The 14,903-nt window shown below is 37.4% G+C and overlaps 1 protein-coding gene across 2 annotated transcripts in view; it reads left to right on the top strand.

Annotated features, from left to right (window-relative positions):
* The window catches only part of DNAJC24 (DnaJ heat shock protein family (Hsp40) member C24), a 29,858-nt gene that overhangs the window by 14,558 nt on the left and 397 nt on the right, over nucleotides 1–14,903 (top strand). For both annotated transcript variants that reach the window (XM_026041243.1, XM_026041244.1), the window contains exons 3-4: nucleotides 6,289–6,427; nucleotides 13,741–13,809. In XM_026041243.1, coding sequence (XP_025897028.1) covers nucleotides 6,289–6,427; nucleotides 13,741–13,809 — 208 coding nt within the window. The remainder of the gene's footprint in view (nucleotides 1–6,288; nucleotides 6,428–13,740; nucleotides 13,810–14,903) is intronic.

The raw sequence follows: 14,903 nt of genomic DNA, 5'->3' as shown, positions 1-14,903 counted from the left end.
GAATTTTAGAGCCTTAATAATTTGCCTTGGAAAAGAAATCTGAAAGATGAATAATAAAATTTGAAAAGTCTGAAGCGTCTCTGAAATTATTATCTTGGGAGAGCGAGAGGCCTAATTTTAATGCAGTTGTGTGGTTCATTTTCTTTTAATACTACTTTTCATTTTCTGTAGAATGTTTTCCAAATGTTTGACAGCTTGGCCGGAAATATTGAAAAGTAGGGCAAGTAAAGCCATGGCAATTGAATGGAGAGTACTCCATATTTCATTTCTAGAATCACTTAAAGTGGATCTACTTCAGTCAGAAAGAATAGAAAAAATATTCTTTTACATAAAATCATTTAAAAATAAGTAATTATAATTTTTACAGATACCAACTAACTTAATATTTTAATAAATTAGAGCCTTTCTTTCATAATTAAATTAGACAAGGGCAGAAACAGTAGTAATTAAAGCATCCTGTTTTCTAGTATGGATTGAGATGTGATGCTTTTTAAAGATTTTTTTTTTTTCCTTCTTTAAGCTGAATATCTTTACATACAGGGCAAAATGAGTCACAAGAATGTTTTAAGTAATTATAAAAGGAAATAATTTTTTTTTTTTTACGTACTGTTCTAAGTATCATTCTTTTCAATTTGTTATGTGGAAAAGTAGTTACTAAGTAAAAGTTTAATTATAGAGAGTCATTCAGTTATATATTCCACAGTTAAGTGAGAGATTCCAAATTTAGCGTAAAATCAATGTCTGTATGCTTACCTCTGCCTCACCAATAATCTCTTGTATTAAGTTGAGTCTCACTGGGTAGATATTAATTTCTTTTGAGGAATAAATTCATTAGCACCAGTAAGAACTGTGTACATTAAATTGATTTTACTAGAGGTTTTTAGCTTGCTAATTTAAATTTGATTAAAATCAATCAACCCCCTTGCATTTATTGCATAAAGTTAAGCAACTTGTATGAGTGTTAAGAGGATAGGGACCTTACGGTGTCACCTCTGTCTTGCTTGATTTATTCAACCAGATATATAGGGCAGCTCTTGGAATGAGGGTTCTTCAGGTCTTTTGGTATGTTTATTGAGGTTCAATATCATTACAGTGGTTGACCAAATGCTTCTTAACTTCCACGTAGTACAGGATTGTATTTTGCAGTTCATGAAGTGCAGAAAGGATCGCTCTTCATAGAAGAGGAAGAATAGATCATGAAGGTAGCAGTTGGTAGCAGCCTGGTATATAAACAACATGGGTGAAAACCATCTATCTGCTATATAGTATAATAAAAATATCAGTATTGTCTAGAGAGCAAGCACCCCATGAGGTCATAAAGTATGGTTGGAAAGGTGTTTAACTGTTCAGTTCTTTTCAGGATGATTGTGAAGCAGAAAGGCAACAGTTGATTTGCATGTATTGGGTAATAATGAAATGCCAGGATCAGGGAGAAGGTAACAGACGAGTAGAAACCTGGGATCCCATCAATATATGGTGGGCCCTAAATAATTTTCAGATCAAGTCTGTAAGTTGTTTAATTGGTGAATTAAACATCCATACCTTTCTGGTAATCGGAAGAGAATAAATTTGCTTGCTTCCTTCCTTGTTTTGGATTTTGTAATCAATAAATTAACATAATGAAATACAATTAATTTCCCTGCATTCTAAAAATGTATTATGAATGTTTTCCAACCATTCAGATATTTAAATAATGATAGAGACGTAATTCAGACTATTTCAGAGTATGTTTGCCAGTTGGTATCCTGTTCACTGTTATACCCAAATGGCTGAAATGTACAGTCTAGAGGATTTTAAAACATAAGACAAACTGGTCAGGGTTAAATAACATCAAGCAGATATTTTGGAAAAGTAAAATAAGAAATTATATTGTAACTGAAAAAGGTATGAATCTAAATTCGTATTAGTCTGTTTCTGTTCGTTAAAAATATAAACAGTCTTCTAGTTTTAGTGTTTAACTGTGGTTTTTTTTTTAAATTTAAACTTTGAATGTTGAGGTTGTGTTTTTTTCCTCCCAGAAATTGTCAGAGATTTTGAAAACCTGAAAAGAAAATTTAACCCTTCCATGAAGAGGTAGTATCTTGAAGAAATACTGTGGTGATGTGAGACTTGTGACAAGTGTCAGGAGAGTTAGCAGTCTCGTATGTGTAAGAAACTGATTTCCACTTTCAATTTTTTAACTTCTGTCTTTTTTCTTTTTTTTAAACTACTTTTTAATACTGACAGTAACTACTAAGTATCATATACTTTAAAGCAATACAAATTTCAGACAGCCTTCAGCAATGAAAAGAAGCTAACAAATTTCAACTATTACAGGTATAAAAAAGTGGTTAGACATAACATCTTTCTCCTTTCTCTCCTCCCTCTGTCATATTCAGATAAACATCTTTAGTAAAGTCCTATTAAGTAGTAGCAGGAGTAGTAGTTAGCAAAGATTACTATATATGTTTATATGTATCTATCTAGACAAATGAAACAGTGCATTTGATCTATAGTATCCACCATCTCCATCCATCTGTAAAACAGAGACGCAACTTAATTCCTTGGAAAATATTTTCTGAAAATTCATGCCTGTACTATTTAAGCTATACAAAAGAAAGGCATTAAAAATGTAATGTGTAAATATGCTGCTTACACAGCTGTACATTACAACATACTGTATTTCTATATGCTCACATGATCTGTGACATGTTGGCTTGCTGACTGAGCTGCCTGAAAATGTGTTGATGCAAATTCAGAAAGAAAAACAACTGAAAGGCTTGGGAGGCAACAAAATTAAAACAACTTAAAATTATCTCAATTAAAAAAAAAGTAGCTGTTAGCAAAGCTCTAGCTAATTCCTTAGTGCTGACTGGTGTGGGTGGGTGTGTTCCTTGGAAACTTTTAAGCAGAACTCTCAAATCTTGCCCTGGCAGAATGCAAGGGAATAGATGATCTCTCATATGCTGGTCCACCTCCACCATCTCTGACTCGCATGTAAAAAGGCTGAAAGAGAAATATTGAAAATCACTTTCTACAGTGTTTCCATGGCAGGTCTTGGAGTTAGATACCTACTGTGTATCTCCAAAACAAAAAACATATAGGAACTGACTAATCAACATGTCACACTCAACCTTCTGTTCTACTCGCACTTGTAGAAATGTCGCAAGACAAATATTCTTGCCACAAAAAGCTTAAGAGCTAGACATAAACAAAAGGGAGCAGACACAAAGACACGAAACAGTGAAGGCATTAGCACAGTTTTGCTGCACAGGCAGTTTCTCCAGGCTTTTCTGGGATACCGTTTCCAAAAGAGTTACTGTGTCACAGCCAGCATGATAAAAACACAGTGCGACTTCCTTGAAAACTTAGTAAGGGGAGATGGAAATATGTAACCTGGATCAGTTTAGGTAGGAGAGAATAGTATGAAGACTAATGACACAGTCAAAGCATCATGCTAAGATTTTTTTTTCCTGTAGCTTCCTGAATGAATATGAGTGGAAAGATTGCATTTGTCAAGACATGATATGGAAGAGCTCAGTTAAAAAGCTTAGTTGTATAGAAGGAATTACTGCAGCTTAAAAACATTATGCATAAAGAGCCGGGAAGATTTAAATATAGCCTAAGTGCAATAATACAGCTGAAAATAGTGCCCAGGTGACAGGCATGAATGACACTTTGGAAGATAATTTGCACAATTATTGAGAAATGAGATTGCAGGAGACATTGGGTGGCTCTAACAGTTTGAGTAACAACTTATAACTGGATGCACAGAAGGAGACACAAGCTAATAATTTAGGGTACAGGGAGATAGGTTGAACAGAGAAAAGACTTGTCAGTTTTCATTAGGGAGCTTGTACACATTTGCAGCTGAGATTAACCTAATTCAGAAATAAGGCTGACAGGAAAAGAAGAAGAGATCAGAAACTTCTTTCAGATTTACCTCCTTCAAACCATATCAGAAATCCCTGGCTGTTTCCATGCTAGAGAGGTGAAAGGATGAGTATAAAAAACAAGTATCGGTGAAGATATCGAGCGAAGGAACAGGGTTGGCAGTATCTGAAATGGATACAGACAGAGTATAAGCTTCAGATTTTAGTATGTTAGTTGAAATTTTGGTAAGGTGTTCACTGTGGTTGACATCTGTACTGACTGAAACAGGGTCTCAAACAACTGAAAAAGAGACACCCAGACACCTCTTTTGTGTCTGGAGAGAAACAAATCGCTGTCATTGGAGGAGAAGCCCAACAGAAAAAGGAAGAATATTTTTATACAGCAGAGACAAAAGTAGCTTGTTTCTCTTCTTCAGTAGTAGAACCCTCTATAAGCTAGTTGTATATTGATAACTAATCATTGATAACTAATATAGATCCATAAAACACTGGGGGTGGATCCAAGTTTTATTATTGAAAAAATATTTCACATATGTTTAAGCATCATTGTTTGTATTGTTGCTTTGAGGTATAGTTTGTGGATGCATAAATCAAATGTACTTAAAAGAGGTAGTGTGGCTAAAAGGAAACCAGGCAAGTCTTTAATGCAGTCTGACTACTTCTGACTAGTGTATTGGTTAAAGGACTGATCTGTCACAATTAAGGTCCGCAATCTGGCTGCAGTGTTTGAAAATGTTGTTAAAAATGGAAGGCAATTCATAAAAACAGCCTAAAACCAAGTCGTTTAAGTAGTAGTTTCACTTGGTGCATGCTGTGAGAGCATGGTGTGAATTTAGTGTCGTCAAAACAAAGGTATAATTACTCACTTCTTTGTTAGCTGTATAGAATACAGTGACTAAAGGCTGTGACCAAAATTTGTTGACTTGTTTATGCCTGAGAATTCTGTCCTTCTTGAGGAGATGAAAAAGGGATATCTGAAAGATGCACCTGAGCTCCCAGCTGCCCTTCAGCCAGTTTTTAGCAAGCTACATGCCAGTCCTCAGTCTTGAATGCAGAGAGCTTGTTCTGTAACGGAGCAAAAATGAGCTTGCAGAGATACTAGTTTTACATGGAAAAGTAGATGTGAAAAAAATGAGGTCAAAGGTGGATTTTCTGCTTGTAGGATCCATTTGTTTGTGGTTTGGGGGAGTTTTCTAGATAATACCATCAGTGCCAATGATAGTTGCATGTGTCAGTGAGCAAAGAGACTCCAGTGGAAGTGGCACCTTCAAATTCTGATGTTTAATTTCTAGAACTAATTACAAACTAATAGCAAGGGGACTCAGATTATGAGAAATTTGCTCAAGCACTTGTGGAACAGGCATTCTACGTCGTAAAATCTAAGGGAGCCTTTAGGTGCTACCAAAGTTCGCAAGGGCAAGAATGAAATCTCCAGAACATGTGATATCTTGGTTTATGATGCAGAGCAATGCATCTTATGCTGTCACAGCTGTCTTGTCTTTAATACTGTTTCTTGTTGCTTCATCCTTTGTGCTGGACATTTAAAAATAAAACAAATAAAAAGCATCTAGATGAATTAAACTCATAGGAAGATGGAACGTTTAAGGTTACATTTCAATAGATATTAGACCCAAAAGTCAGTAGTGTGTTCAGGATCAGTACTACCATTGGTAAAGAAAATGTGTTTCCAATTAAATTACTTTTGCCTATGCAACGTGTGTGTTCTTTTAGCAATGTCCTTGAATAACCATTTCTTAACTAAAATGACACAATTCTGTAGCCAGTGATCCATGACTTTAAATATTTGGAAGGGCTATTGATTCACTGAACTGGAAGAAATGAAAGATGTTGAGGCATATTTTCAAAAATAGATTTGCATTTATTATGAACTATATTTGATCATGTATATTCCTTTTGGTATTTAAATCAATAAAACAGGTGCACCTAATCCAGCGTTCGATTTGTCTGTAATAGACTCCACTGAGCATCAGTGGCCTTGTTTAAATCAGCTCCATGTTCTCTTTTAAAGAGAGCTGCTCGCACCTACAGCAGCTCCTCTTGTTCCCATGTCGTAGTTCTTTGCATGTACCTATTTCTGTTTGTGTTAGTCATTCTCTCTAGGTAAATTGTCCATAAGACCAATGATTCCATCAGCAAATTATCCAGAAAATGCCGTCAGTGCACACGGTGACATTTGTGCCACTGGTGGCTTTGTTGCTCTTTCAGCGGTCTAATTAAATTGGCAGGAATCTCCTGTGCCCAGCGTTGTTGTCTCCCTTTCTCTGGCACCTTGGTTCAGACCTTCTCCTTTTCTCCATCCTTTTAACTGAATATCAAATGCATTATTGATTGCTCCGCTTCCACCCCGCTCACTTCCACTCCCCTCAACTTTCTCCCATCTTTTTGTGATTGGCAGTATCACCCAGACAAGCAGAGCGCCGACGTGGCAGCGGGAGCAGTGCAGGAGCGCGTGCGGAGGTTCATCGAAATTGATCAAGCGTGGAAAATTCTAGGCAACGAGGAGACAAAAAAAGAGTATGACCTGCAGCAGCGCGGTAGGTTCCTGCCAGGGAGGCTGCCGCCGCCGCGGCGGCCCTTCAAAGCGGGCTCTGGGCGCACGAGTTAGATGGTGGTTTAAAAGGCGGTTTCTGGCCAAACCAAACGCTGCTTTTGCTCACGTCCCACTTTCAAATGTGGATGCATTATTTAGAGCTTTTGCTGCACATACATTACTTAGTGAGCACGTTGAACTACTTCCCACAAAATATTAGGTGGTATTTCTATTAATTTTAATGAATATGAGTTAGACCAATTACAGAGTTTATTCTCTTTTACTATATTAAAGCAGCTTCATTAAGTGCTCTCATTTTCTTAAATTTAAGTCCTACGTTGTATTTTGTTGCAGTGTTTTAGATAGAGGTATTATGTAGTTTATACCTCTTGTTCAGTACATGAGGGTTTATAAGCACTTCGGAATCATTAAAGCAGATTCTTTCTGTGTCTGTGTGTCAGGGTAGCCTTCATAATTCATGTGTAATCTAAAGTCGCCTTTTTAAAGCAGGTTTATAAATAATATTTCAATATAACACATTAACCAGGCAGCTCTAGCCTGCCTTTCTTTTTATACCTCTCAGAAAATAGCTTCTTAAAACAGTGACAGGCTGTTGTGAGAAAGAAAGGGGGGAAATGTAGGTCAGGTCTGTCACACATGGACTACCATTACATGAAGTGATAGGCTGTCTTTCTGCTCTGGCCTCGGGATAGGAGTCCCTCAGCCTTCCATTAGAACCTTCAATAAATGTATATCCACCCTACATGTTAATGGGGGGAGTCAATAATAGTGTATTGCCTGTGGGGAAAACACTCAGTCGCACTCTGCAGTAACACACTCGGGTCCAGCATTGACGTGTAGCCACCACCACTTTTGAATGTGTCTGATAAAAGCCCACTGTCTCTGCAGCTTGTTATTGAATTCGCTGCCATTGTACATTGGCACACCATCAGCCCTTCCTCTCTTGTGCTGGTTTTTAACTCCTCTGCTGCTGCGGATACCAGGGCTTCGCGAGACAAAGGTTCAGTCATTCTAGCAGATACGCAGCGCTGCGCGATGAAAAGGAGGGTATAGAGCTGTATATACCCAGGCAGAATTCTCCAGTTAAACAATCTTGTATTTCAGCCTTTGTGACAGGTTTGGAAAAGAAGGTGGGGGAAAGAGAATTACTGAACATTTTTTTTTCCCCAATTTTTAAAAATGTAAGGGATTTGATGTTAATTTCTTTTCTTGAATGTAAACAGAACATCATATGATAATTAGGATGCTGATTATCATGATGAATTATCATTTCAAGCTTACTGGAAAAAAAAAGATTTAATGGCAGAACAGGGAGTCAGGGATATCTGCTCCCCTCTCATTTTGTTGTACTCTTTGCTTTGCAAAGCAAAGCATAAAACGTGTCATCCATTTTCACAAACTACATGTAAGCAGGAAAAATGAAATATTTCATTGAATACTTCATTCAAGTCCTTCACAGATGTAGGGAAATTTACCTGAAGTTCAAAAACTGAAGATGACGTGTTCATTTTCTCAGGTCAACTTTATCCATCGAGGTCCAGAAAACTGCATCAAGAATTAATAACCTACTTTGTTTTCCCATGCTATTAAAGAATCTTACTATAACTTAGTTTCAATTGAATTTATTCTGTGTTATTTTAGTGAGATGCTTTTGCATTCAAGTGATTTCTCCTAAACAGCCATCTCAAGACTGCAAAAATACTTAGTAAAAAAGGGAAAATAAATAGTACATTTGAATGCTGCTTTGAAAATGCACTGCATATTTGGAAGATGGGATATATGTTCATGTAGAAGGTCCTGTTCATAGAGGGCCCAGTGTTTTAAACCAAGCAAAACATGTAACATGTTTGTGCAGTGTTGCTGCATTCTTTGCGGCAGCCGAATGATGATGAAATAAAGTCAACTCGAGTTGTCTGCCTGCTGTCAAGTTACTTCTGAAATCACAATTCCAGACAAATGCATCGGCGCTGCTGTAAACGCTCACAGAAACAAAGGAACCAAGACAGTGGCTAAGGGGAACGGGGCAGAAAATAGAGCACAGAGCAACATTTTTCAAGCTAGGAAGCAGGAATCTGAATGATGCCAGTGTGCACACGTGTATGGCAGCCAGTCAGGAAGGCGGCCTTTGAACTGTGGTCTTTTTTCCATTGCACAGATTTGCTTGTTTGTCTGTATGTCATTGCATGAAGTCATGTTTAATTCCTCAGCAAAGAAATTAGTGGCCAAAGAAGGGCTCCATGGCCTTTTTTTCTTTTTTTTTTTTCCCTGAATCATTGGGAATAACAATATCCTCTCATCTTAAATAATCTCTGAAGCTCTGCTACTAAGACCAAGCTCAAACTGCAATAGAGCAAGGTCTGCAATAGACCAAGCTCAAACTGATTAGAGGTTTGGGTCAGGTGCTTATCCAAACCTTGCTGGAAACTTTAAAATAATTGCTTTTTTAGGGGGGATGTTTTGTGGATGTTTTTTTATAACTCCTTGTTTTGCCACGTTGGTCATGACATAAGAGTAGTCTTTCATCTTGTGCTTCCAGTCTCTGTGAAAAATTTAGGGGAGAGGCAAAAAGCTGGATCACAGTTTACCTGCAGTAAAGGGGTGTTTTTCTTCAAATGATTTGCAGCTTAAGGAATTTCCATTTTTCATTCAGTTTCCCGTTTAGAAAAAATGAATATGCAGTATAATAATTAACAAATGCTTTTCAATGAGTTTAGCTCTCATAGGCTTTGATTTATATTTTTAGCATCAGAAGTTATCTGGGGCCTAAAAGTGTGATTTTGTTGCATATAAAAGAATAAACAATTAGGTTTAGTTAGGATGGAAATTTCATCTCCATTAGAAGACTTGTTCAGACTGTGTCCAGTCAAATCTTAAATATCTCCGCAGATGCAGCCTGCACAGCTGCTCTGGACAGTCTGTTTCAATTCTTCAGTTTAAAAATGTTTTCCTTAGCCAGTCAGGATTTCCCTTTTGGCAACTCGTGCCTTTTGCCTCTTATCCCTCTACTTTGTGTCTCACAAATCTTCTCTATTCCCTGCTGTTAGGTAGCTGTGAACAAGAATGTCCCCTGAACAAGCAAAGGGTCCTCAGCATCTCCCTCTATGGCAGGTGCCCCAGCCCTGACCGTGTTGATAACCCACTTGCTCCAGGATGGGCAGGCCAAAACTGGACACAGAATTGGTTTTCTCCAGGATCTCACCCACTTGCTCCAGGATGGGCAGGCCAAAACTGGACACAGAATTGGTTTTCTCCAGGATCTCTCTTTTTATATGTGATGATGGACACAGGTATCCATAAGGCACCAGCATTTGAAAGTAATCAATGGGTATTTTCCTATTTGAGCACAGGCCTCCTGTTGACTTTCAATTTTTTAATTTTATTCTTAGGAAATCAATAGGGTGAAGTTTTCATATATGAACACATTTCTTTTTTTTTTTTAGCATTATTTTCCCTTTTGGTCTTGCTTCACTTGTACATTACAACTTGTAGTTCTTGTTACCTAATTGGAATTTCCAATGTTTTGGCCTGTAAAATGCTTTTAGTAGCTAGCAGAAATATCAATTGAGCACCTTGACTACCGTATTAGAAAAAAAAAGTAGAATTCAGAATATTTTAGTTCCTTGCAAATTCTTTATTCTGTATTCTTTACAAATACTTCAAAACTAAAATAAAGCTTTGAGTGTGGCTCTGAAGTGACAGAAGGGTATGTCTGTCTCTAACGAGGCATTTTACAGTTATAGACCCTCAGCTAATGATGGACCACCTGCCACAACTTGGTGAGTTTAGTTTATAAGATTTATGTTAAGAGAATTCTTAACACAGAGTTTCTTTACAATTTTGAATAAAAGCAAGCAAGATTATTTTAAATTATGTAAAATGTTCAAAAAACTTAAGTATTTAAAAAATAAATACCTTATTGGGAAAGTTAAATTTCATACTCGGATTCTGAGTACTGTGATCAATGATTTTGTCTAATCTTTTTGAGACAGAGTTGATACGTCAAACTGAATTTGTTCTGGCCATGTGTATCTTGGAGTTTTTTTTTCATGACTTCTGTTTAAAGAAAAAATGATCCAAGAATAGTATAAAGAGCTAAAGAATCTTGTCATGACTTCTTACTATTATCATAAACTGTTAAAAGGGTTAAATTTCCATTTACTGCTTGCACCTCCCCGCTTAAAACTCAGCCCTAAATAGCCCAAGAAATATTTATTGTATCCTCAAGTGAAGCTTAAATACCTTTCCTCTTTTTACAATTTCTGAATGACCCAGCAAGAGCTCTAGTAAAGCTTTACTGAACCAAGCTGCTAATAGTTATTTAATGTTGTTCTGTAGGCTGAAAGAATCTCGGTAGATTTTTTTTCCTTTTAATCTCTTTGAATTGCAGGCTCATAAACCTCTCTGATGAGCTTGCCAGTGTTTTCTTAGATCCTGCAGTTGAGACAATGGAGCTGCAGAATCCTTTCACCTCTTGTTGTCAGACAAAGATTGCAAGGCCAGGCAGGCTGTACTTCTTGTGAGCTTAATTTTGTTTTTTGGGTTATGATAGGCAATCAGGACTTCATGGTTTTCTGTATCTGCTCAGGAATATGTTTCAGAATAGTTCAATTCCACACAGAGTTTTACAGCTCGAGCTCACGTCACATTGCAGGAAGCACCTCAAGCATAACAATCCCAGGCTTGGGAAAAATCCCGGAAGCCCTTCCCTTCTGCAACGGAATAAATATCAGACACCAGTTTACTTAAGGCAATCGTTAACCACACATGGCTGTAAGATGCATGATAATAACAATGTCGATGAAATAATGAAGATCACAAGAAACGGAGCAACTCACGCACGCTGTGAAAACCGTTTGTAGTCTTGCTTGTAATTTCCCCAAACTCGTATCAGGCCCAGCCTCTTGGGTTTAAATAACTGGCTGTCAAATAATTGGCTGAAAGTCTATTTGTGCTGTCTTTAAGGCAGTTTAGATTGGTTAGTGTTTTAGAGAGCTAAAGTAAACTAGCTCTGCTCATCGCTGGAAAATGAATTTCTCCGGCTTCATGATTGTGAATGCAGTGTGAGTAGTGGGTTGTGTGTTATGCTTGTAGACTTATTCCAAAGACAACATATTAATTAAAAATTAACTTTTTTAGGATAACCAGTGAACTCTTTCAGGAATTTTCGCTCTTGAGTTTTTTAATGACAATTGCAGCAATGAATTAGAAAAACTTAGTTGAAATGGTGTTCACTGGGCTTTATCCTGCGCTGTATTTGCAGTATGAGAGATGGTAGTTCCTCTGCTGCTTCCCTCATTACTCTGACAGTAACTTTACCACAGTAAGTGGTAACCTTATGAATTTGTATCTCGCCACTTTATGTTACTTCTTCATGGCACCACGTAGTCCACCTGCCCCAGACCTCCATCTTTAATCCTGAAAAATTTGTTCTGAAATCCTAAACGATGAGTCTGAAATAATTACATAGAAATCTGACCTATTTATTTTTTGCCACCTGTAAATGAAACTGAGAAACCACCATCCTTCCTACAATCACTTTTCTTTGCATTTTTTTCTTTCTGCTATTCAAAACAATCAGCAAAATAAGAAGAACTTGTGCTTTTCACACTATTCTCACAGTCTTAGTGGAGCAGTGGAGAAAAGAATCTGAAAGTAGACCTCAGCAATTTGATTTCTACTTTTTTTTCTTCACAAGAAAGAGGAGGAGCAATCTCTCCTTTCAGCGTAAGGCCTGCTGGAGGAAAAGCCTCTGGCAATGCTTGTGGATGCTTTCAAAGCATTCACACAATCCCTGTTCTTATGTTTCATGGCTAGAAGCTGAAAGTGCTATTAAAACAACCTCATTTCAGGTAACAAGAGTATACTCGGCATGAGTTAAGATGATCTAACATCTTGTTTTGGACAAGTTAGGCAGTTAATCAGTGTTCTGCTGAGGTGTCTCTGGTGAGCAGAGTGATGCTGTCACTTTGTATAACCACAACTCAAACACTGCTCATAGCTCTGTTTATGTAACTGACCGATGGATAGGTGTCTTCCAGGTGTCCTTCATCATTACTCTCTTGCTGTCACCCCCTTTTCCTCCAGCTTTCTTTGACAGCAATAAGTATTAGGTGTGAATGGGCTAATTTTCTTTTAATCCCGACCATTTTACCAAAGAGTTCAGCAAAACGTAAAAGGCGCTTTATCAATCCTCTCATTATTTCCCATGTGTCTGATTTGTTTTAATCCTATTCATTACACAAATTTAGGTGAAGCACCTTCCCAAAGTATTCAGAACCTCATTTATTTTTTCATCGAGTGCTCAATAGGCACTTCTAGAATGGAACATACACAACAGTACAGCTTGTAGGAGGCTTGATGTTATTAAACTAGAATACTCACTGACAACTCACTGATCAGGTGAAGGAACACCTATTTTCTTGTTAACATCCTCGTTTGAACCTGAAATAAGGGCTAAGCTATTGAGTCTTGCCAAATCAAAAACATTTCTGTGTATATGATAAGGATCAGCTTCTCTTAATGATAAGGAATATACTGTCTGTGGAGCTGGAGCTTCCATATGAAGTTTTGTGTAATAAATTCAAGTTTCTAGATCCTTTTTTGGATATTACCTTCTATTGCGGCAGTTGGAGTTTTGTTGAGCAGAGTCTTGCACTGTCAATTTGCGTAGCAACTGAGTGCATCAAATGTGAGAACGCTGATAAACAAGTTCCTGCTTTCCCAAACTGGTGCCTGGAAATGTATTGCACGCTTTATGCTTAATTTCCTACTGCAGTTCAGCTCATGTTGAAATAACGTAGGAGACGATACAGCAACAGAGCTCAATCTATGTTAACTCCTACTCTAAAACTGCTTCTGAGTATCTTTTTGTCAGTGCGGGAATGCTCGTGTTCTTGTCACAGGCACCGCTAATAGGGATTTGGTGCTTATACAAGGTTCTAATTTGGCTTCTCCTTTCAAAAGCACAAGTAAGCAGAGGCTCACAATTTCAGCTGTGTGGCTCCAGCCAGGCTTTTGAAAGGTATTTCAATTCCCAAATGAAAATTGGACCAGATTTCATTGTCAAGTTGGGGGATCAGCAAGAATGAATAGATATCAGAGATGTCTTTCTTACAGTAATATATCTTCAGCATTTACTTTCCTGGGTATAGAAACACATCCCGAGGCATATGAAGAGATACTATACTTTTAGCGAACTACAGTTTTAATGCTATGACTCTCTAGTAGGACCAAAAGAGAAGAAATAAGGACCTGTATGTCATTAGAACTGAACATTTGTCACACTTTTCTTTGCAGAAGATAATCTGACAAAAGAATGGCCACTGCATGCACAGGTTTATCTTAAGGATATGTCCTGGGATGAAGGTATGAGTGACTCACTTCATGTTCTCGGTGCCTTTCAGTGTCATTAAAAATTCTTTTTTTTTTTTTTTGTGCTTTATACCTGTTTCCTGTATCATCTTCTGTTTTTATGACTACTAATTATTATTAGCTTTCTCTTTGAAGTTAGTTCCCTCTCCTTCACTTTCTAAAAAAAATGTTTTTCTTATTTAGCTATTCTGTTGCCTATTACTATCTGCTGCTTTTCCTGTTCTGTTAGTTCCTGTCAATCACATACTTTCAAGTCTATTGAAATGTTTCACTAGCACTGTGCAGTTGGAATTGGCACTAAACTGGCTGTGCTTTTATTGTGCATTTGTTCTTCAGCTCATTTCTTTGTTATGCTTGGATATTGAGAGCTCACAGGACATTCTTTTCACGTAGCTGTCTTCCTGTAACATAAGTGATTTTTTAGATACCTGGTTTCTTTCTGAATCTCTCATGTATCTTTCTGTGCATTTTCTGTCATATATAAGATACAAGTATCCTTATACCTATAAGAACATATTTTCCCTTTTAACAGTATTTTACTTTTTCCATTTATTTTACTCTAGCTTTTATTATTTGACTGACTTTTAGATGGCAGTTACTGATTTCTTCTTTCCTACCCTTCTCCCCCCCCATCTGGGTGGCAAGAAGCTAACTTCTGTCCTTTCTTCTGTTAGATGCTTCTTCCCTATGGTAGCCTATTTTAGAACCATCTGTGAGCTGACATCTGTATGACTAACACCTCTCCCCACCCCCTTATTTTGTTCTTAATTGCTTTTCTGATCTCTTTAAAGTTCTTGGTATGTTCTGAGAATCAAGTCTCATTCAGAAATCTTCAGGAGCTTAGTCTTTTTAACATATGGCTGTTTAACTGCTGTGCACCTTCTTAGTATTTGCTCTTTTAAAAGAAAAGGCTTCACTGACCCGGTGTGCTTGGCCTAAAGACATCTCAGCCCTAAAACACACTTCAAGAGCAAGATATATGTTGAGCAACAAATGAAACCTAGGAACTGATTTCCCCCATCCAGCAAGGGGAGGTCATACATACAAATTAGGTTATTAGCAAATAGGTGAATAGTCGAAAATATTGT

Source organism: Nothoprocta perdicaria, unplaced genomic scaffold (assembly GCF_003342845.1).
Source record: "Nothoprocta perdicaria isolate Ctin4 unplaced genomic scaffold, notPer1 scaffold_28, whole genome shotgun sequence".
Taxonomy (NCBI): Eukaryota; Metazoa; Chordata; class Aves; order Tinamiformes; family Tinamidae; genus Nothoprocta; species Nothoprocta perdicaria.
Note: the sequence above shows the minus strand (reverse complement) of the source record. Positions and strands in the feature narration are given on the sequence as shown.